The sequence below is a fragment of the Entelurus aequoreus genome, linkage group LG08 (assembly GCF_033978785.1).
Source record: "Entelurus aequoreus isolate RoL-2023_Sb linkage group LG08, RoL_Eaeq_v1.1, whole genome shotgun sequence".
NCBI classification, from domain to species: Eukaryota; Metazoa; Chordata; class Actinopteri; order Syngnathiformes; family Syngnathidae; genus Entelurus; species Entelurus aequoreus.
In genome coordinates this window covers 13,778,454-13,800,977 of record NC_084738.1, presented here as the reverse complement: position 1 = coordinate 13,800,977, position 22,524 = coordinate 13,778,454, and the positions used below count along the sequence as shown (strand labels likewise).

Below are 22,524 nucleotides of genomic sequence, written 5' to 3'. Positions count from 1 at the left end.
TTCAGACTTGTTTAATTGTTGGGAATGATAATAATTGACGATAAGTATTATACCTTTCCCTAAATGAAGAAAATATATTTAACAAAACAAACTTAATAGACTGAAAGCATGACAAAAACATTGTGAAATAAAAATGTAGGTGACAAAGCGTCAATGTTTTAAAACATTGTATTGCCATATAGGTTGATATTATTTCATTACATATGTTGCAGGTTTGAGTAACATGTTTTGTTTGAGTTCGATAATGTTTCTTTATTGGTAAACATCAATGTTCCTTATGGGAGGAGCTAACCCAAAATTGCCATGGTGACGTCACAAGCATCCTCGCCGTTCATTGGCTCATGCCTTCTCTTCTCCCCTCCCTTCCGGGCAGTAGCCATGTTTGTTGATGCGTTCAATCAAATAGAGTTTGAGAGACGGGGGAAATACAAAATCGAAGGAACGTAAACCACCACGACGACGAAGTTGCTGACGGGCGTTTGCCTACAGCTGTATCGTGAGTGTACTGTGGGTTTTAGCTCAAATTGCAAGTAAAATGTATTTGTCCGAGGAACGCAGTGACAGGGATAGTAGCCATTTTTTAAGAAGAAAAAAGCCAAACCAAACAGCCTAGAAGAAGACTGGAAAGTGATAGTTACGCCAAAAGTTTGACGTATTCATTTCATTTTTCATTTTTTTATTTATCTCCTTCATTGATGTGCATCTTTGATCGATAGACAATTAAACCTCAGAAACGAAACACACATTTATACACCAATGCCTGAGAAGGAGCAGGATGAAGAAAAATCTTATATTTTCCTGCCCCCTTCAACATAATACATAGTCTTATTCAATGGATATCATACAAACCAAACAAATATATCCAAATATAATGAAAACAAACAAAAAAACACAACAAGTGCAAAACTTCATGAAGTACAAACCGAACAAAAACAGTAATATACACCTTACGGGATGATACAAAACAAATACAAAACCAGACAAAAAAACAAGTAAATTAATAAATATTAAGCAAAATGTAAACACTTATGGCTGTCAATATGATCTTATTGTTCTGTCTTTATATATTTTTTTCAATTGGAATATATTTTTACAGTCTTTTATCTCATTGTAAAGAGAATTCCATAGTTTAACTCCCACCACTGATATACACATTTGTTTTAAAGTTGTCCTTGAATACTGATGTTTGAAATGACCTTTTCTTCTACGCTCTTCATTCTCAGAAGTGATGACAAACATTTTTTGTAAATTTGCTGATAATGTTTTACTTTTAGCCTTAAACATAACACATAATGTCTGTAACTTTACTAGCTCCTGTAGTTTCAATAAACCAGAATTAATAAATAATATGTTAGTGTGTTCTAAGTAATCTACTTTATGAATAATCCTTATAGCTCTTTTCTGTAGTTGATACAATGCCTTTATGTTACTCTTATATGTGTTCCCCCACACTTCCACACAGTAGCTGTTATATGGCAATATAAGTGCAGCATACAATATACGCATTGCCCTGTAATCTAAAACATATTTGACCTTGTTTAATATAAAAATACTCTTAGACATCTTTTTCCGTACACGTATAAACTATAAAGTTAGAGACTTATTATCGTAACCGCTACGATGCGCAAGGCTGTGTGATTATTGTCATCAGATAGTAAGTGTAGGGCCTGTGTTAATACAGTGTAGGAAATACAATAGACTAGAGAAAGGGAAATACTGGGAAATAAGTTGGCAAAACAGAAGGTTAGGTTATTAGTGGACTATATTTTAGGATTGTACTCAGAACAAGTAGGATACTAAGTATTACATACATCTTTGAAAAAAGACTGGATTAAATAAAAGAATATAGAGCAGGGGTGTCAAACATACGGCCCGCGAACAGATTTTATCCGGCCCGCGGGATTAGTTTGCTAAGTATAAAAATTACCCAAAATTTTGGAATGAAAGTAGGGCTGCAACTAACGATTAATTTGATAATCGATTAATCTGTCGATTATTACTTCGATTAATCAATTAATATTTGGATAAAAGAGACAAACTACATTTCTATCCTTTCCAGTATTTTATTGGAAAAAAACAGCATACTGGCACCATACCTATTTTGATTATTGTTTCTCAGCTGTTTGTACATGTTGCAGTTTATAAATAAAGGTTTATAAAAACTAAAAATAAAATGCCTCTGCGCATGCGCATAGCATCGATGACTAAATTAATCGCCAACTATTTTTATCATTAAAATCGATATAATCAATTAGTTGTTGCAGCCCTAAATGAAAGAAACTGCTGTTCCAAATGTGTCCACTAGATGTCGGAATAGCAATTTTTTTGTATTTTTGTAGATTATGCTACATATGTAAAAAAAAAAAAAAAAAAAAAAATCACATGATGTTAGAGCAGTGGTTCTTAACCTTGTTGGAGGTACCGAACCCCACCAGTTTCATATGTGCATTCAGCGAACCCTTCTTTAGTGAAAAATAAAAAAATACTTTTTTTCAAATTCAAGACAAAGTTATATGTTTTTGGTAACACTTTAGTATGGGGAACATATTCTAAGTAACAAAGACTTAATTTAGAGTTATTTGGACACTATGGGAACATATTCTAAGTAATAAAGACTTAATTTAGAGTTATTTGGTTAGGGTTAGAGGGTTAGGGTTATAATAAGGTCATGCCGAATAAGGCATTAATAAGTACTTAATAATGACTAGTTAAGAGCCAATATGTTACTAATTTGCTTGTTAATAAGCAACTAATTAACGGTGAATATGTTCCCCATACTAAAGTGTTACCATGTTTTTTTACTGGTGCATAAAATGAACCGTGCATGGACATCACCTTGTTTAAACAACAAAACCAACACAGTGCATAAACTCACAACAAATTACACACCTGCAAACCAGTCAGCTGTTGCCGTATCCGTAATACGCCGATAGGGAGAAGTTTGTATTTACACGATGAGTCGGGTGTGTTTTGACCTCCGCCGAACCCCTAGGGTTCCATCGAACCCAGGTTAAGAACCACTGTGTTAGAGCACCAGTTGAGGAAAATGAGCAAACTACATAGATAACATCCTGTAATTTGATTTTGACATTATTTTTTTATCTTGATGGATTGAAAATTAACAACAATGAGTTGACTGATGAGCATTTTCACATAATTTATTCAGAAAGTATAAATAACAACAAATAAAGATAGAATACTATTAACGCAACATGTACGTGTGGGGGAAAACCCCCAACAACATTATGATTTGTACATTTTCAGAGTGTGCTTGTTCTATTTTTAAACAAAGAAAACAATCTGAAGTTATCTTTATCTTTAAGTTATCGTGCCGTGATTTTACCAGTCCGGCCCACTTGGGGGTAGATTTTTCTCCATGTGGCGCCCGGATCTAAAATGAGTTTGACACCCCTGACATAGAGGTTCCATCTCGGTCCACACGCCAAATCAGAAGGTGGCGGTAATGCACACCACAAGGTTGCTTGCCAACCGCCATTAAACCAAAGAAAAAGACAGACAGATTAAAGTTCGCATTTTAACCAAAGGTGCCTGTGCATTGAGCCGCTCAATGATTTGCCACACTTGGTGGGTGATTATACACTCATTTATATTTCATCAAACGCATGCTTTATTCGTCATAATGGCGTGGAAATGCAAGTTAGCTTATCGATGCTAATAGTAGATAGTAAAGCTTACGTCAACAACGTCTGAGTATTTATTTTCTCTGACGAATTATGTCTGTTACATATCGACGTCGTGGTATGTCCAGATTGTTGTTTATTAGTGCGGTTTGTTGTTAAAACATTTAAAACAATAAATTGTGTGCTAGCGTCTGCACGGTGCGGCTTTAGCTTTTGCTTTAAATGAGCTGCAAATGACAGTAAAACTGTTGCGAATACACATGATTTCATCCATATACTCGTTGATATCTACACAGTTACTACCGTCAATGCATAACATAGTGCAAGAGTTCTCTTAGTAAAGCGAAAAACGTGTAATCTTGACAGCCTCCACGCCTATTGCCACTAAAAAGCTTGTTTTTTAGTGTTTTCTTCCTTCACTGCAATGCTTTTAACTGTTTATTCTACACTTAAATGTAAAATGTTGACGGTAAATATAGTCTGCGATGAGGTGGCGACTTGTCCAGGGTGTACTCCGCCTTCCGCCCGAATGCAGCTGAGATAGGTTCCAGCACCCCCCGCGACCCCGAGAGGGACAAGCGGTAGAAAATGGATGGATGGATGGTTGCACCAGTGCTTGATTCTACAGCAGTGGTTCTTAACCTTGTAGGAGGTACCGAACTCCACCAGTTTCATATGTGCATTCACCGAACCCTTCTTTAGTGAAAAATAAAATGTTATTTTTTTCAAATTCAAGACAAAGTTATATATTTTTGGTAACACTTTAGTATGGGGAACATATTGTAAGTTACAAAGACTTAATTTAGAGTTTTTTTTTACACTAGGGGAACATATTCTAAGTAACAAAGACTTAATTTAGAGTTATTTGGTTAGGGTTAGGGCCAGGGTTAGGGTTATAATAAGGCCATGCCGAATAAGGCATTAATAAGTACTTAATAATGATTAGTTAAGAGCCAATATGTTACTAATTTGCATGTTAATAAGCAACTAATTAATGGTGAATATGTTCCCCATACTAAAGTGTTACCATATTTTTTTACTGGTGCACAAAATGAACCGTGCATGAACATCACCTTGTTCAAAGAACAAAACCAACACAGTGCATAAACTCACATCAATTTACACACCTGCAAATCAGTCTGACTTCTGCTGTTGTCTTATCCGTAATACGCCGACAGGGAGAAGTTTTTATTTACACGATGAGTCGGGTGTGTTTTGACCTCCGCCGAACCCCTGAGCCCGACTCACCGAACCCCTAAGGTTCCATCGAACCCAGGTTAAGAACCACTGTTCTACAGCCTTGATACATTTTAAAATGACATGGTAGAAAATGGATGGATGTTGCATATGACATCAGGAAATTGTCAAGTGTTACGGATCATCCCTGAATGATTGATGAAATATCTACATTGTGTATTTTACCACCTTGAAGTTGTTTACTAATACTATTTCAATCATATATATATATTGGCTTTTTGTGCACACTTCATCCACTAACCACAATACAAAAAAGGGCAGTTAGGATAATACTCTATACAATCTGTTATGTTATTTAGAAATATTAGCAGCAATTCACCTCAGGGGGAAAGTAAATTCAAAACATATGAATGCCTGCACAAACTAAAACCTCTGAGAATATGCGGAGTAAAACTATTGAACTGATCGAGCAAAAAATTCAAACAATGTACAATATAAGCCGGTTTAAGAATTAGTACAGGCATTGTTTTTTACAAGGTATATGGACGAAGAATGCTGAAAGTCCATCCCATCCATTTGCTACCACTTGTCCTTTTGGGGTCGCGGGGGGTGCTGGAGCCTATTTCAGCTGCATTCGGGCGGAAGGCGGCGTACACCCTGGACAAGTCGCCACCTCATCGCAGGGCCAACACAGATTGACAGACAACATTCACACTCACATTCACACACTAGGGCCATTTTTTTAGTGTTGCCAATCAACCTATGCCCAGTATGTATTATATATTCCGTGTGTTTAACAATACTATGTTTCTGTACGTTTTTACCCTGTATGCCTCAGTGCCGTTCAAACAAGCTATTCATTATGACACACTATTTATTCTTTAATTTTTCTTATGGAATAGTAATTTTAGAACAGTAATCACTGACACATGGAGAAGAGCTATAGGAATAAATAAGCTCTACTTCTCCTTGCTCCTTCTTGAACATGTTGAATTGAGCAAAGTGTTTTAAAGTTTAATGTTTTTTTAATTTGTAACTTTGTTGCGCACGTTGGAAATAATTGAAGCCATTTCCATATCTTTAGCTGAAGGTTTGTTTTGCTTATTGCTGGAATTCTAGCGCATTTACCAGCTCATAACAAGGCCAAGGCAAGTATACATTTTTCTGAGTAAATAGCTTAAAAATATTCTGTTTCTCCTTAAATTTTTGTCAGATTTGAAGCAAAAAAGACACCGTGAACCAAGCTTATAGATGCGCACATGGTGGAAGGATCTCACCTCAAGTTGATGACAGGCCTGCAGCTCTAGAAGTGTACAACTCAAGTGGAAAATCACACATCCGACGATTGCACTGAGGGATGTGTGCAGACAGAATGCATTCTTGTGAGTAGGCCTGGGCCGATATCCGATAAGTAAATTAACGGAACGATAAAGAAAAAAGGTAGTGGATAACTTTTCCAGGGTCGATAATTGCCATATGCATGAGTGTTTACGGGCTTCAGGAGCATTCACTTAGTCTGTGTGCGTGCCTCTGTGACAAAAGTTCAACATATAGTTAGCTAGCTCATCATGTCTCAGTCTAAAGTGTACACCCAAAAATACAGAAAGCAATGGGAATCAAACCCTGAATACAAAGGCTGGTTAAAAAAATTCATTGGCGACGACACAAGGGCTTTCTGCTTGTATTGTAAAGCTGATTTTTGTGCCAAACTAAGTGACATTAAAAAACATAAGAACACCCAAAAACATACTCAAAAGGCAAAGCAAAACAAATCGACTCTGAGCCTGCCATTGATTAGTAAACAAATTGACTGTGAAAATAAAGCTGAGGCCAAAATTGCTCTAGCTATTGCTGAACACTGTTCATTGCTTGCATGTGACCATATTTGGGAAGCATGTAAATCGGCTTTTTCTGACTCCACTGCTGCCACTAAATGTAAAATGCAAAGAACGACGTGCACTGAAATGATAAATGATGTCCTAGCACCGTACTTTCTTAAAAAGTTGGTGGCAGATGTGGGTGAGCAGAGTTTCAGCCTCCTCCTCGATGAATCCACTGATGTAAGTGTGTCCAAGTACCTGGGGGTTGTCATAAGGTACTTTAGTGAGACCAAAAGCACAGTAGTTTCAACATTTCTGGGGATTGTCGAGTTGGAGGGAGGAGATGCAAGATCTGTAGCCCAAGCGGTTGTGGCTTTCCTCGAGAAGTGTGGTCTGAAAAAGGAGAAACTCCTGGGAATAGGCACCGACAATGCCTCTGTTATGACAGAGATAAACAATGGGGTACATAAAGTGCTGAGGGAGGAGTATGGCCTCAAAGATATAGTTCTTATTCGCTGTGTGTGTCACTCTCTGCAGCTTGCTGTAAGTCATGCATCGAATAACACCATCCCCCATAGTGTGGAGTACTTGGTAAGGGAGACATATAATTGGTTTTCAGTGTCTCCAAAACACAGGGAGGCCTATAAGGCTTTATATAACACAATCAACCTTGGGGAGAAGCTTTCGCGAATAACCAAAGTGTGTGCCACACGCTGGCTGTCCATTGAGCCAGCAGTGTCCCGCATTTTGGACCAGTGGGATGCTCTAAAAATACATTTTGAGTTAGCAAAATCGAGTGAACACTGTTACATGGCTGAGGTTCTGTACAACATGTACAATGATCCTCAAAACATTTTGTATCTGATATTTTTGAAGTCAGTGCTGGGTGAGGTCCAGTTAGCCATCAAAGCTTTTGAAGGAGAGCAGGTAGATCCCCTGAAACATCTTGACAGCTTGGTTGGCCTGATGAAGTCTGTGAGTAGTAGGGTGCTTGATCCACTTGAAAATATTGATGTCCTCAAAGAGCCAATTGATGGATACATCCGTCCCCATTCATACCTTGGTTACCTTTTTGAATCCAAGGCAGCTGAGCTTCACCTTGTACCTGAGGACATGAACAATGTTCGAAAGCGGTGTGTAGCCTTCACCGTCTCCCTCACTACTGAGCTGAGGGTGAGACTGCCACACAACATTGAAGTACTGCGGTATATGTCAGTTTTTAGTGTGGAGGAAATTCTAAAGCACAATAAAAGCTTGGAAAAATTGGAAAAAATTGCCAAACTTCTTGGCTACTCCCCTGTAGACATTAACAAGATTGTTAAGCAATGGCGTGCCGTCCATCTAAGTCGGTGGGGTGAAATAAAAAACACAGTGGGTTTCTGGAGTGAGATATGGAAGTTCAGAGATGCAGCTGGTAGCAACCCGTTCCAGGAAGTTGCCATGGCTGCTGTGTCTGTGTTGTCCTTTCCGCACTCGAATGCTGAAGTTGAGAGAATATTCAGTCAGATGAGTGTGGTAAAAAGAAAACTGGGAAATCCAATGTCCTTGCAGACCCTTAACTCCATCCTGTATGTCCGATACGGTCTGAAGTTGTCTGGTGATGCCTGCTATGAGCACAAGCTGCCCGATGATGTTTTTCAGCTTTTTGGCACATCAGCTTTTTACTCATCAAAACCAGCTCCCTCCGTTGCTGAACCTGGCATAGAAATCCTTGATCAAAATGAAGATGATCTCTTCTTTCTGTGAGCCAGCACAGCTTGTGTCGAGAGGGGGGCTTGAAAAAATGAAAACTGAATGACATTTTTTTTCTATTCTCTTTTTAGTCCATTTACATTTTTAATGTTAAGTTTCAAGTTTTGTATAGTTATGGAAAATTAATTTTCATGTTTTACTGTGACTTTTTGTAGGCTACTATGTGTAGGGCATAAGGTTATGAAACTAAACTAAACTTTTAAAAAAAAAACTCAACAAAAATAGAACAAAACAAAAAAATACTTAAAAAAATAAAAATAAAATGCCTACAAAAAAAGGCATCAAATTAACTCTGCCAAAGTGTCTTTTTTGGGAGACTTTGCCGGTCCCAAGCCCGGATAAAGGAGGAGGGTAATTTAGCTACTTCTAGCGCCTTTTGGGACATCCTATTGCTACTTTCCTTGGTGAGGAGTTGGCAACACACAGTGCAAAAAGTTAGTCCGCAACTAATACAATAGTAAACACGGAGAACAAAATGCCACTGCACTGCATCGGTTTTAAACCTTTGGAACAAGGTGAGACTATCAACACCAAAAGGCCACTTTACAGAATTTGTGCGAGAATTGACACCAAAATAAAAAATCAAACACGACAAACTTGCATGCCCACTTGAAACATAACCACATGACTCAGTATTTCCAACTGCTAAAGTATGTGCATATGAAGATGCAGAACCTTTGTCACAACAGTTCACATTTCCTGAGGAATGACTGTGCAAGCAAAATAGTGTGTGCTCACATACATGTGGTTCTCTTTGGACCCCGACTTAAACAAGTTGAAAAACTTATTCGGGTGTTACCATTTAGTGGTCAATTGTACGGAATATGTACTTCACTGTGCAACCTACTAATAAAAGTCTCAATCAATCAATCAATCAATCTCTTCATCGCCAAAGACATGTTGCCCGTTAATGGAAAAAGTAGCATTTTGAAAAAAGCTACAAATGTCATATTGTCTATTGTGAGCGAACTGTGGTGCTGAATTTCCCCCAGGGATCAATAAAGTACTTTCTATTCTATTCTATTCTATAGTCATGTCATGGTGGTGTTCCTCGCTCAGATTCTGCCAGACTAAAGTTTTATTGCATATGACCTGTTAATACATCTGCTTATACTGTAGTGTTTATATTGTTGTTCTGCTCTTTTGTTAACAAAAGTCCTCATTTGATTGACAGTGAAGTAATATACAACTCTACCTCTGCCTACATGTTCGATATTTTAAAACACTATTGACAATATCGTTTATCAGCTATAATTTGACGGTCAATATATCGTTGCGCAAAATTTGTTGTCGGCCCAGGCCTACCTGTGAAGAAACAGAGGTGGAAGAATGACAAGGAGGGAGTGAGCTGGCCTCATAACAGTGATAGCATGACAAGTTAATCAGAGGAAGAAAGGCCACATCATTAAAAATGCACTTGAAAGCTCACCCTCGGTTCTTGAAGGGACGATAGAAACGTTGCTAACGTTCTGGCAATGAGTCCCCTATGGAGGAGTCGCCACCGGATATGCTTCCAAACGGTCACAGGGACGAGCGCTCCCCGCATATCCACAATGGATTAATCCAATTCAAGTATGACCAACAGGAAAAGTCCATTCGGAGGTAAACAGTCATGAAATGTAATTGTTTTGTTGTACCTTGAAAACTGCCTTTTTTTTATTTCACTGAATTTTTTGACTGTGTGTGTTGTGCAGGTTGCTGGAGGAGAACAAGCGGCACCAGGATCTGATCCTTGGTATCTTCTCTGAGAAGGACAACATGAAGGACCTGCTGAGGGAGCTGAAGGAGACTCGGGACAAACTCATCCAGCAGGACCAGGCGGCCAAGGTTGGCCTCATGCAAATGCAGAAGGAGATCACCCACTGCCTTGAACAGGTAAAACAAGACCCCATTGCTTCACAAGTCACTCATTGGCTCTTGGCTTTAATATACAGTGGGACCTCAGTTTTTGTTATCTGTTCTAAATAGTCTGTTGAATACTCCAAAAAAAAAAAATTCTATAGGTAATAAAGTACATCCTGCCCTGCGATGAGGTGGCGACTTGTCCAGGGTGTACCCCGCCTTCCGCCCGATTGTAGCTGAGATAGGCTCCAGCGCCCCCCGCGACCCCGAAGGGAATAAGCGGTAGAAAATGGATGGATGGATAAAGTACATCCAATTAATCCATTCCAAACACCCAAAACTACTAAAATAATTATAGTTTGACATGCAGAAAACAATACAAATTGTATAGAAAACATTTTTACACAATTTTTGGCTTGTGTTTATCAGAATTATTTGTACATTGTATTCTTTTATTCTATTTTGTACTCTAATATTTCTTGCTTTACTATGTTTAGGGTTTTTATGTTTTATGTAAAGCACTTTGAATTTTCTTGTGCATGAAACAGACTATACAATTATATTTTGCCTTAACTTTATTGAAGCGAATTTGGCAATAGTTCAATTGTTTCTCGCTTTATTTATCAGTGCGGGCACTTGCAACTTTCTTTGGCCCCATGGTGGCTTATTTTGCAGTTGTATTTAACAAAATAAGCACAGAGACTGAGTCACAAATGTGTGATTTTATTAAAACAGAGACAGTGTATTACAAGCAAGACATGTTTGGTGAAGTTTGAAACCAGGGCATGGCATGAGAGGAAACAGCGAATGGCAAAGGGCAGCTGAAGGAGTCGAGGTGTTATTGAGCAAAGGTGCCTTTTTTCCAATGCCATGCTGTAACCGTAGTCCACAAAGTTCACGTCCACTGTATCTTTGGACTGACTTTTCACCTTTCATTGTGCATTCACTGGAGAGCATATCCGCAACAGTGTGAGTCAAAATACAAACAGGTTTTTTAACACTTTTGTTTTTACCTTGTGGTTCTGCAGGAGCCGTCAGTCTTAACTGTGCAGGGAGCGGCGTACCCAGCAGAGAAGATCAGCTCAGCACTGTTTGCCTGAAGGTCGCTTGCTCTCTCCAATAGGCTGCATGTCTGAGAGGATACCAAGGAGATCACCCGTCAGCTTCATCAACAATAATGCAACGGCACCAACAAGGACCAAACTACGTGCTCTTCTGTCAGATAACGACCAGCAGGGGGCAGCCCATCACCACAATACATAGTCTTGGCAATTGCCTTTGTAAATAAACATGTACTGCACGCTATCAGAATACATACTCAAGATCAAGTATTTGTCTCTTCTTTTAGGCATGGGGCCGGTTATAGGTTTTAATCAAGGTATTCAAAACTACTTTAATTTACCCACATACATTAAGAGTAAAACACATTTCAAAGGACCCATCCATCCATTTTCTACCGCTTATTCCCTTCGGGGGCGCTGGAGACTATCTCAGCTACAATCGGGCGGAAGGCGGGGTACACCCTGGACAAGTCGCCACCTCATCACAGGGCATTTCAAAGGACCCTTTACACTATTTTTAAAGCACTTAGTCCAAAATAATTTAAAGCTCTTTTAAACTTAATACCCTCCAGTCTTACCTGCTAGGGCACATGGAATGGCCAGCAGTGAGGAGTTGATGGGTCTCAGGTGGCCTAAATGCACATCCTCGGATTACTTCCGATGGGTACGCCAGAACTTTGGCCCGATACCACTGCTTGTCCTCTGAAAGCCCACAAGCAGTACATTATCACTTTATAAAACTACTGCAGTTATTTGAAGTAAATGTTATTGTATTCAGAAAACGTTATGTATCCCTGTGGGGAAATGTAAATGTCTGTAGCAACAAAAGAGGATGGCAATAAAAGAAACAGTTAAAATAGAATACATAAAAAATAAGAGTGTATTCACTACTTTAATGTAAGGCAGCTATGGTAGTTCTAGTAATACAGAATATATTATCTGGTAATTCTATTTTTCATACAGTATTTCTTGTCCAAAAGTTCACTTTTACATTTTAAATGGAATGTGATATGTTAAAGTTTTAAGGCAGCCAAGCACGGGTTACATTAATTTCAATGAGAAGGGCTGTTTTGAGTGGAACTCAGTGAGGTCCTAAGTTGAGGTACCACTATAGTATAAAAATCTGGGCTTTAATGAGCTAGTTTGGATCAAAAGTCCAGGGCCCCAGTAGCATATGTGCTATAGGTCCTAACTGGGCGCAGAAAACCATGCCTGGTGCTGGTCTAGGGCAGTTGCCAGGAATTCAGGGCCCCCATGCAAGAATTTGAGGGGGGTTAGTGCGTCTTCCTCACAATACGAAGGTCCTGGGTTCGATCCTGGGGCTCGGGATCTTTCTGTGTGTAGTTTGCATCCCTCTGGGTACTCCGGCTTCCTCCCACCTCCAAAGACATGCACCTGGGGATAGGTTGATTGGTAACACTAAATTGGCCCTAGTGTGTGAATGTTGTCTATCTTAGCCCTGTGATGAGGTGGCGACTTGTCCAGGGTGTACACTGCCTTCCGCCCGAATGCAGCTGAGATAGGCTCCAGCACCCCTGTGACCCCGAACGGGACACGCGGTAGAAAATGGATGGATGGATGGATGGATATTTAAAAAAACAAAAACCTCAATAAACCGACTGCGTGGCAAAAAAAAGTTATTCAGCTAAGTTATTAAGTTAACATTTTACTTTTAGGTGACATAGTAAGATTTTACTATGATTAGACTATAATTAAGTTGCAAACAGCGCCTTTAAATGTGTGTAGGTCGATGTTTTTAAACATTTTATTACATTATAGATCCTATAACATTATATATGTCAAAGGTGTGTGTAGCATGTTTTATTTGATTTCGTCAAAGACGGACAAGCGGTAGATAATGTTTCTCCTACTGATAAGTACCAACGTTCCTCATGGGAGGGAGGGGGAGGAGCTACCTTTGAAGTATATGTGTGACGTCACAAGCAGCCTCACCGCTCATTGGCTCATGCCTTCTCTCCGCCCCCTTTTTCCCAGGCAGTAGCCATATTTGTTGATGTGTCATATCAAAAGGACTTGTTGGGCCGATTAGCTGCTGTCAAGGCAGATTAAAGTTCACCTTTTACCCCAAGTTGCCTGTACATTGAACAGCTCATGGATTTGCCACACTTGGTGGGTGATTATAGCCACATTTCTCTTTCATTAAACGCCTGCTTCCTTCGTGATAATGGGGTGGACCTTTAAACTAGTTTAGCGATGCTACAGCTAGCAAAGCTAACGTTAACAAATAATATGTATTATATCTTTGTAATTATGTCTATTTGTTACATATCGACGTCGAAGTAAGTCCGGTTTGTTGTTTATTACATTTAACAACGCCCATGTGACGGGATAAAAAACACGACATTAGCGGGCTGTTGACATTGTGTGCTAGCGTCTGCGCGGTTCGGCTTAGCTATAGCTTTAAATGAGCTGCAAATGACAGTAAAACTGCTGCGAATACACATCATTTAATCCATATACTCGTTGATATCTACACAATTACTACCGTCAATGCGTAACATAGTGCAAGGGTTCTGTTAGTAAAGCCAAACAGCATTGTAATCTTGACAGCTGACACCTGTCAAAAGGAGCCTCCACGCCTAATGCCACTAAAAAGGTTATGTTTTTTTTAGTGTTTTCTTCCTTCACTGCAATGCTTTTAACTCTTTATTCTATAGAGTGAAATGTCTAATGTTGATGGTAATATGTGTTTATTTAAAAAGGAAAACTACGATGCATTGTTGGTTACACTAGTGCTTGATTCTGATACATTTTAGAGTTAAAGTTAAAGTCCCAACAATAGTCACACACACACTGGGTGTGGTGAAATTTGTCCTCTGCATTTGACCCATCCCCATGTTCACACCCTGGGAGGTGAGGTGAGCAGTGAGCAGTAGCGTGCGCTGCGCTCAAGAATCATTTTGGTGATTTAACCCCCAATTCCAACCCTTGATGCTAAGTGCCAAGCAAGGAGGCAATGGGTCCCATTTGTGTAGTCTTTGGTATGACTCGGCCGGGGTTTGAACTCACAATCTCCCAGTATCAGGGCGAACACTCTAACCACAAGGCCACTGAGCTGGTCATGACATGTTGCATAGGACATCATGAGCTTGTCAAGTCTTATGGACCGTCCCTGATTAATAGAATATTTACATTGTGTATTTAACACATTGAAAGTGTGTAATAGTACTCTTTCAACTACATATTTTAGCTTTATGTGCACACTTCATCCACTAACCACAATGCAAAAAAAGGGCAGTTAGGATTATACTCTACAATGTCTGTTATGGAGAACAAACCAACCCTTTTTCAGGAAAATTAGCCGAACTACATTCAAAATATCTGAATGCCTGCACATCATATATGAGAGTATGCGGAGTAAAACTATTGAACTGATCAAGCAAAAAATTCAAACAATGTACAATATAAGCCGGTTTAAGAACTAGTGCAGCCATTGTTTTTTTTTTACAAGGTATTGAACAAAGAATGTTGAAAGTAGGTATTATATATTCTGTGTGTTTATTAACAATACAATGTTTCTGTGAGTTTTTACTCCTGAATTTCTTAGTGCTGTACAAGCAAGCTATCCTTTATTACACAATATCTATTCTTCTCCTTCTTTTTTGGAAAAATAATTTTAGAACAGTAATTACTGAGATATGGAGAAGGGGTAAAGGATTAAATAAAGTATGCTTCTCCCCGCTCCTTCTTCAGCATATTAAATTGAGCAAAGTGTTCCCGTTTATTGCTTTTCAATGTAACTTTGTTAAGCATGGTCGAAATAAATGAAATAGCTAAAGTTATGGCTTATTGCTGGAGTTCTAACGCATTTACCGGTTCTCAACAAGGCCAAGGCAAGTATACATTTCTTTGAGTAAATAGCCTAAAAATAGTCTGTTTCTCCTTCTGTTTTTGTCAGATTTGATGAAAAGAAGGCACTATGGAGCATGCTGATCCTGCCTCAGATTCGCACATGGCGGAAGGATCTGACGTCAAGTCGGTGACAGGCCTGCAGCTCCAGAAGTGTACAACTCAAGTGGAAAATCACACGTCTGACGATTGCACAGAGGAATGTGTGCAGACAGAATGCATTCCTGTGGACATCCAAACAGAGGTGGAAGAACAAGAAAGAGAGCGTGATCTCGCCTGTGATAACAACAGTGATGGCATGACAAGTTCAGTAGAGGAAGAAAGGCCACCTCTATCAAATGAAGACTCATTATGTGATGCACTTGAAAGCTCCCCCTCTGTTCTTGAAGGGACGATAAAAACGTTGCTGACTTTTGACAATGAGTTCCCTACGGAGGAGTCGCCACCAGATGTGCTTTCAAATGGTCACAGGGACGAGCACGCACCGCAGAGACACAATGAATTGCTTCACAGCACTTCCAAAAACTCCCCCCCAAACTCCGCCACCACATCCGGCATTTCTAACGGCCCCTCCACTCCTACCTCAGACACCACCAGCTCCTCGCTCGTCTGCAGCCCACAAAGCGGCACCAACGCATCAGCCAACCCCTCCGATTCCTCCTCGAGCCCTTACGACACGGACTGCAGTCGCAAGATGATCTCCCAGCTCCAGCGCTCGTTGTCGCATGAGTCCCTGCTGGACGAGCTGGAGTCTGAGCTCTTGGCCTGTCGGATGTCGGACGGCGAGCTGGAAGGCAGGAAGAAAGCAAGCCAGCCCGTCAATGGACTCACTCCGGAGCAGGGCGAGTGCATGGTAGTGTTTGAGAAGTGTGTCCAGTTCAAGTATGACCAACAGGAAAAATCCATTCAGAGGTAGTAAACAGTCATCAAATGTAATTATTTGTATTGTTGTACCTCAAAAACTGCCTTTTTCTATGTTTTACTACATTTTTTGGACTTTACGTGTTGTGCAGGTTGCTGGAGGAGAACAAGCGGCATCAGGATCTGATCCTTGGTATCTGCTCTGAGAAGGACAACATGAAGGAGCAGCTGAAAAAGAGGGCTGAGACAGAGAAGCAGCACATTGGCACCATCAGAAAAGTTAGTGCCGCTGTTGATTATTGTTAGTTCATTCAGTGTTAATAACACAGAAGGAGCAATGTAGTCATCATTTTGGTTAGTGCATGCCTATCTTCACTATAAAATAATCACATTTTCTCCCTAAATAATGCTCTTGTGGAGCAGTGCAGCAGGTTAAATTGGGTGTTGCCTAACAACACACTCAGCCTGTTTGATACACTCATTGTGTATTGTTGACAGTTGGAGAGCAGGGTGGAGGACCTGCTCAGGGAGCTGAAGGAAACTCGGGACAAACTCATTCAGCAGGACCAGGCGGCCAAGGCTGGCCTCATGCATATGCAGAAGGAGATGACCCACCGCCTTGAACAGGTAAAACAAGACCCCATTGCTTCACAAGTCACTCATTGGCTCTTGGCTTTAATATACAGTGGGACCTCAGTTTTTGGTAGTTATCTATTCTAAAGAGTCCATTGAATTAGCCCCCCAAAAGTTCCTATATGTAACAAAGTAAATCCAATTCATCCATTCTAGACACCCAAAACTGACACAATAATTATAGTTTGACAAGCAGAAAACAATACAAATTGTTTAGAGTTTTTATCTTACAACATTATTATTATTATTTTTTTTTTGTAGAATTATTTGTACGTGGTATTAATTATTTTATCTATCTTATTCTATTGTGAACTGTATTTTTCTAATGTTTTATGTAAAGCACTTTGAATTGTCTTGTGCATGAGACGCGCTATACAAACGCTATCATACAAATATATATAATTCATCATATTTCTCTGACTACCAAATCTGATAGAAATGTATCAATTTGCTCACTTTTTTGCTCCACTTTTGAGAGAAAAGACCTGCTTTGATCATATTGCCCGTACTGTAGCTGGATGACCCTGCCCTGTATATACGTCCACCGATATACAGGTAGATGGCTTTGTAAGAATAAAAAAAGCAGGTTTCGGTACATATCTTAAAACATCCATCCAATACAAACGTGGAAGCTGTAAGTTTGATAATTTTGTTATTATTCAGCAAATAAGTTCACCTACCATGATGTTGCTGTAGCTCTGCTATTGTTGCTAACATTTGTGTCCTTCTGTTCCACTTCTTAATGTTACTTTGTTGTATGCAATATATGGAATTTATCACATAAGACAAGTGCAGAGTTAGGCCCAATCCCAATCTTCACCCTCACTCACTACTACTAGCCCTCACCAACGGCGACTACTACTACACCCCTCGAAATGAAGCAACAATGGCTAGACTTTTGTAATCTTCCGTAGGAATTGGGACACCACTTGCTATGTCACTGCATAGTTTTGTGTTTGGGCACGTAAGTGATTATGTAGTTGCATTTGCACGTACGTCCCACTTAGGTTTGTCCCGATACCAATATTTTGTTACCGGTACCAAAAAGTTTACTGTATGTATTGCAATAGTTTTCTAAATAAAGTGGACCACAAAAAATGTCATTATTGGCTTGATTTTAATAGAAAATCTATTTAAATGAAATTTAACAGAATTACGTTTCTTATAGCACTCAAAGAACAATTTTAGAAGACTGTGGAACTGGGTTAGTGCATGTGCCTCACAATACGAAGGTCCTGGGTTCAATCCCCGGGCTCGGGGTCTTTCTGTGTGGAGTTTGCATGTTCTCCCCGGGACTGCATGGGTTCCCTCAGGGTACTCCGGCTTCCTCCCACCTCCAAACACCTGGGGGGATAGGTTGATTGGCAACACTAAAAATAGGCCCTAGTGTGTGAATGTAAGTGTGAATGTTGTCTGTCTATCTGTGTTGGCCCTGCGATGAGGTGGAGACTTGTTCAGGGTGTACCCCGCCTACCGCCTGAATGCAGCTGGGATAGGCTCCAGCACCCTCCGCAACCCCGAAAGGGACAAGCGGTAGAAAATGGATGGATGGAATTAAAATTAAAAGGCATTAAACACACTGGACTTTTCTACTTTCTGCACCCAAAGAACAATTTACGATTGACCAATCCATGGCGATTCTTGTTGGAATACGTCCTCAGATTTTTTCTGTCCATGTGAGAGGCATGATTTATGATCCACAATAAACTTCCAGGGAGCGAGAAACAAGTAGACCCCTCGATAATGTAAACATAGGGCACACACCATAGTGATCATGGCTCTGCTATAAATAGTTTGACTGCGTTAGCTCTTATAATAACAATATTGCTAACACTTGGTTAATATTCAAGTCACGAAATGTAAATGGCGTACTGTTGGCGGTTTTTGAATGGTTATTGGATTTTAGGGGAGAAATAGAGGACCTCCTATTGGCTTTGCTGTAAGCGGATTTTTATTTACGTTTATTTACAAGTTAGAATGCATTAAAAAAAATCTGTCTGTCATGTCTTTCATAATGATTGTGAAGTATAGTCAACATTTCAGAAAAAGTGCAGTTCCTCTTTAAGACAAATACAATAATTAGTAAATACTGAAAACAATACTCCGGCTAAAAGTTTAAGATAAGACATGCAGCAGGTAAAACACACATTGTTAAAGACAAAACACAAATGAAAGGATGGGAGTGTGTAGCGAAATTCAGTACTTTTCCCCTTGCATTAAATTAGGTTGCGTGGTCGGTTTTGTCTCTACTAATAATTGGCAAAAAGCCAACCAGCTGTACGCACGTCTACATATCTATATGTGCACAGGGGGAGCTGTTAACTACATCACCTGTCACTCTTTAAACTCCTTGTCCTGATCTGAATGCTTGTTGTTAAAATATTTAACTAAGTTTGAAGCAAAGGTGTAAATACTGTATTGCCATCTCTGGCAAAACATGTTTTAAAGCACCGCTTAGAGCGCGGTCCTCGTGTTTAAAGATTCACCTTGTTTTGAAGCCCAAATACCCCTTATATTTGTAGAATTGCCTTTTTTTGTAGTAGAAATGCGTTTTTTTGCCATTCTTCCTCTCCACATTGTTTCTGCTTGTGTGCGTTTGCCTCGGCTCCCTCACTCTGAAGGGCTATATATACCCCCTACCCCTCGTTATGCCCATCCATCCCTATATGCAAAGAGTAATTGGGACATGACTACCCTCACTGTATTTTGCATAAAAAGAGGCATTTGGGCCAGTTTCCACCAAATCAAAACCCACTTGGAGCCAAAAAACCTATTTGATCATTAAAATGAAGCTAATGCTACATATACGGTTCCCTTTAACGTATTGTCACATTATTTTCCTGTCTTGTTCTTTCCCCCCTCCCCCGTATTTTGCATGTTCTATTGTTACTGGTTTCTTTTGTAGCTATTCCCTATCAGTGTTTCCCCCAGGAAATTTGTTAGTTATGGTGGTGTGACTGGTGTCTCTCCAGGGGGAGGGTGCGTCGCCCGGGACAGGCGGACGGACGGGGTGGGTGGGTGTAAGGAACAACGCCATCACGTCTCCACCTCATCGCTGCCACCACAGCCTGGGGGGGCAATAGACTACAGACTGCGGTGAAGTAGGCCGGCTTCGTCGCGTGAAGAAGCCTACAATTTTTGGTTTTGTTTCCCACTCCATTTGAATGGCGATATATATTTAGATATTTTTTCCGTAAAGTAAAAACAAAACACAAAACAGTCCTACTTACCTACAGTCCTATATTATTATGACTTAGTAAGTCAATATTTTGACTTAGTAATTTACTAAGTCAAAATAATGAAAAAATAATGACTTACTAAGTCAAAATATGACAAAATAATGACTTACTAAGTCAAATTAATAAACGTTTGCAATAAGCGTTTGAAAAAAAGAGTTAAAAGTGGGGCCACATGCTGACATATGCTCAACTCATCATGCTTAATTTATTACAGCATTTGGGAAGCCTGTAGTTGATTTTTATTATGTAAATATTATATTTTTATCAACATGTGATAACAGGGATTCTGCCATTCAAAACTAGGTTGCTACATTACTAATGATTAATGTATCTATAGCTGAAAAAATAGTACAATAGCAATAGGAGAGACTATTCATCCCTGAACGCGGCCCGGTGGTTGGGGACCACTGCTTTAAGGGACAGCGTAGTGACTAGAGTACACAGAAGCATAAAGTATCTGGAGCCGCAACAGCGGGATAAAATGCCGCATGCGGTTCCAGAGCCGGAGGTTGCAGACCCCTGGTGTAATACATAATTTATTTAGAAATTTGGGAATATTCTCTCGACCTCCCTGGGCGAGTCAGCATCTGAAATCCCTCACTCTGAAGGGCTATATATACTCCCTACCCCTCGTTATGCCCACTACCACTATATCCCAAGAGTAATTGGGACATTACTAACCTCACTGGAAAGTAAAAAGTAAGGCGAGGAGGTGTATTGGGCCTTGCCATTAGTGTCCATCCATTCCTATATGGACTTTTGTTTTTAGTGTATTTATTAAGTCAGTGTGACAAATTATGGCAAAAATAACCATTATGCAAAATATAAATGTCCACTGCAGAGGACACTAATGCTAAGAAATTTTATAAAGTGCACAATAGCACATCTTGGAAAAAAACACTTATTAGCATTAAAACAGCATGTTTCTAATTGGGCTTACACTTCCATTACTCTATTGTGGGACCTCTGCTGTTTCCAACTCGCGGCTTTCCAGAGCAAAACGGCTTAACCTTTCAAAATTTACCAGAAAAGAGTTTGGGAAAGATACAGTTTAACTTTTGCATTGAACTAGAAAAAACATAAATTGCACTTACTGTATAGTGACAAACTCAGTTATTTAAAAGCTGAAATAACCGTGAAGTGTTGCGTTTGTGTGAAATGAATCTCTGTGGGTCTTTTTGCACTTTAGCAAAAAAAGAGCCAAGATTTTCACCCGCAAAACTCTTGTTATTGGATTTAATCACCTGTGTTAGCAAATAGACATTTTTTCAAGCAGAACATTGCATTCTGGCTTGCCAGAATGTAAGATTCTTCTGATCTTGACATGTTTTTTTCACACCCGACAAGTTTTAATTTCACTGCCCATTGAACAATAATAGTCGGATTTAGCACTCAGTCATCCCTGTATTGGGAGTGGGACACGCCGTTTATTACTTTATGCCCCTGAGGGCTTAAAAAGATTGCCAAGTTCTGGTGTGAGAGACCCCTGCTTTTTTCCCCCTTTTTTCCTCTGCTGCATAACGAGTACATCGCAGCAAACATTGCATGTTGAAAACTTAAGAACAGGGCGCTGCAGTGAGGAATGGACACACTGGTGTGAGACAAGTGTGGTGAAGTCAATAAGCAGGTGCAATGTCAAGTGGATGTTAAGACACTTTGCGCTCCTCCACCTTCCTTTCACCCGCTTGTGGATGCCACAAGTGCTTGGAGGTGTGATTGGGTGCTTTATGTCAGACAACTGGAAGAGGATCAAGCTTTCCTTTAGAACAGGGGTGCCCAGACTTTTTCTGCAGGCGACCTACTTTTCAATTGATCAAGTCGAGGGGATCTACCTCATTCATATATATAATTTATATTTATTTATTTATGAAAAATACGTTTTTGTTAATAAGTTAAATGTGTTTAATGATAACACATATAGATTCCTTACTTTTGTGAAGACAAGAATATAAGTTGGTGTATTACCTGATTCTGATGACTTGCATTGATTGGAATCAGACAGTAGTGCTGATAACGTCCGCATTTTCAAATGGAGGAGAAAAAAAGTCCTCCTTTCTGTCCAAGATTCAAGATTGTTTATTGTCATATGCACAGTTAAACAGACAGTTTGCCGTACAATGAAAATCTTACTTTGCTAGTCCACCCTTCAACAAGTCACACGGTACTTAGCTAAAATAAAAAATAAAAATGTTATATACAAGGCACAGTGAGTAACATTACATTATTGCACATTCTGATTGACAGTCAACAGTATGAATATGGAGGTGACATTTGGTCACAGCAGCAGTTAAAGTGTCTTTAGTGATCAAAGGTGAAAAGTGTCTACAGTGAAGGTTCACAGTTCGGGGTGGTCATAATAGCTGTCTTTTGTTCAAAAAGATAAAAGTAAAGCCTTCACAAGTTAGCATTCACAAGCCTGATGGCCTGTGGGTAAAAACTGTTTGTCAGTCTCGTAGTCCTGGATTTCAGTCTCCTGTATCGTCTGCCTGATGGTAGGAGGCTGAAGAGACTGTGCTGGGGGTGTGTACTGTCCTTTTCCTTTATGATGTTGTGTGCTCTCCTGGTGGCCCTGGTAGATTACATGTCCTGTAGTGAGGGGAATGCTGCT

At 39.7% G+C, this 22,524-nt stretch overlaps 2 protein-coding genes across 5 annotated transcripts in view; both read left to right on the top strand.

The window, feature by feature from the left end:
- The first annotated feature begins 3,481 nt into the window (after nucleotides 1-3,481).
- Nucleotides 3,482-11,594, top strand: LOC133655451 (coiled-coil domain-containing protein 186-like). 2 transcript variants are annotated; one of them, XM_062055646.1, is made up of 3 exons: nucleotides 3,482-3,585; nucleotides 10,105-10,285; nucleotides 11,281-11,594. In XM_062055646.1, the coding sequence occupies exons 1-3, from the start codon at nucleotides 3,569-3,571 to the stop codon at nucleotides 11,350-11,352; spliced, it is 270 nt and encodes an 89-aa protein (XP_061911630.1). In that variant the 5' UTR covers nucleotides 3,482-3,568; the 3' UTR covers nucleotides 11,353-11,594. The 2 variants fall into 2 exon arrangements, with proteins under 2 accessions (XP_061911630.1, XP_061911629.1); XM_062055645.1 differs by lacking the exon at nucleotides 3,482-3,585 and adding an exon at nucleotides 8,724-10,012 and having other exon boundaries at nucleotides 11,281-11,593.
- Nucleotides 11,595-13,215: 1,621 nt separating this feature from the next.
- ccdc186 (coiled-coil domain-containing protein 186) overlaps nucleotides 13,216-22,524 on the top strand; it is a 38,787-nt gene continuing 29,478 nt past the window's right edge. The window contains exons 1-4 of one of the 3 annotated variants that reach the window (XM_062055642.1): nucleotides 13,216-13,443; nucleotides 15,233-16,095; nucleotides 16,197-16,323; nucleotides 16,543-16,671. In XM_062055642.1, coding sequence (XP_061911626.1) covers nucleotides 15,254-16,095; nucleotides 16,197-16,323; nucleotides 16,543-16,671 — 1,098 coding nt within the window. In that variant the 5' untranslated portion in view covers nucleotides 13,216-13,443; nucleotides 15,233-15,253. Of the gene's footprint in view, nucleotides 13,448-15,232; nucleotides 16,096-16,196; nucleotides 16,324-16,542; nucleotides 16,672-22,524 lie in introns of all 3 variants that reach the window. The other 2 variants (XM_062055644.1, XM_062055643.1) reach the window with 2 other exon arrangements.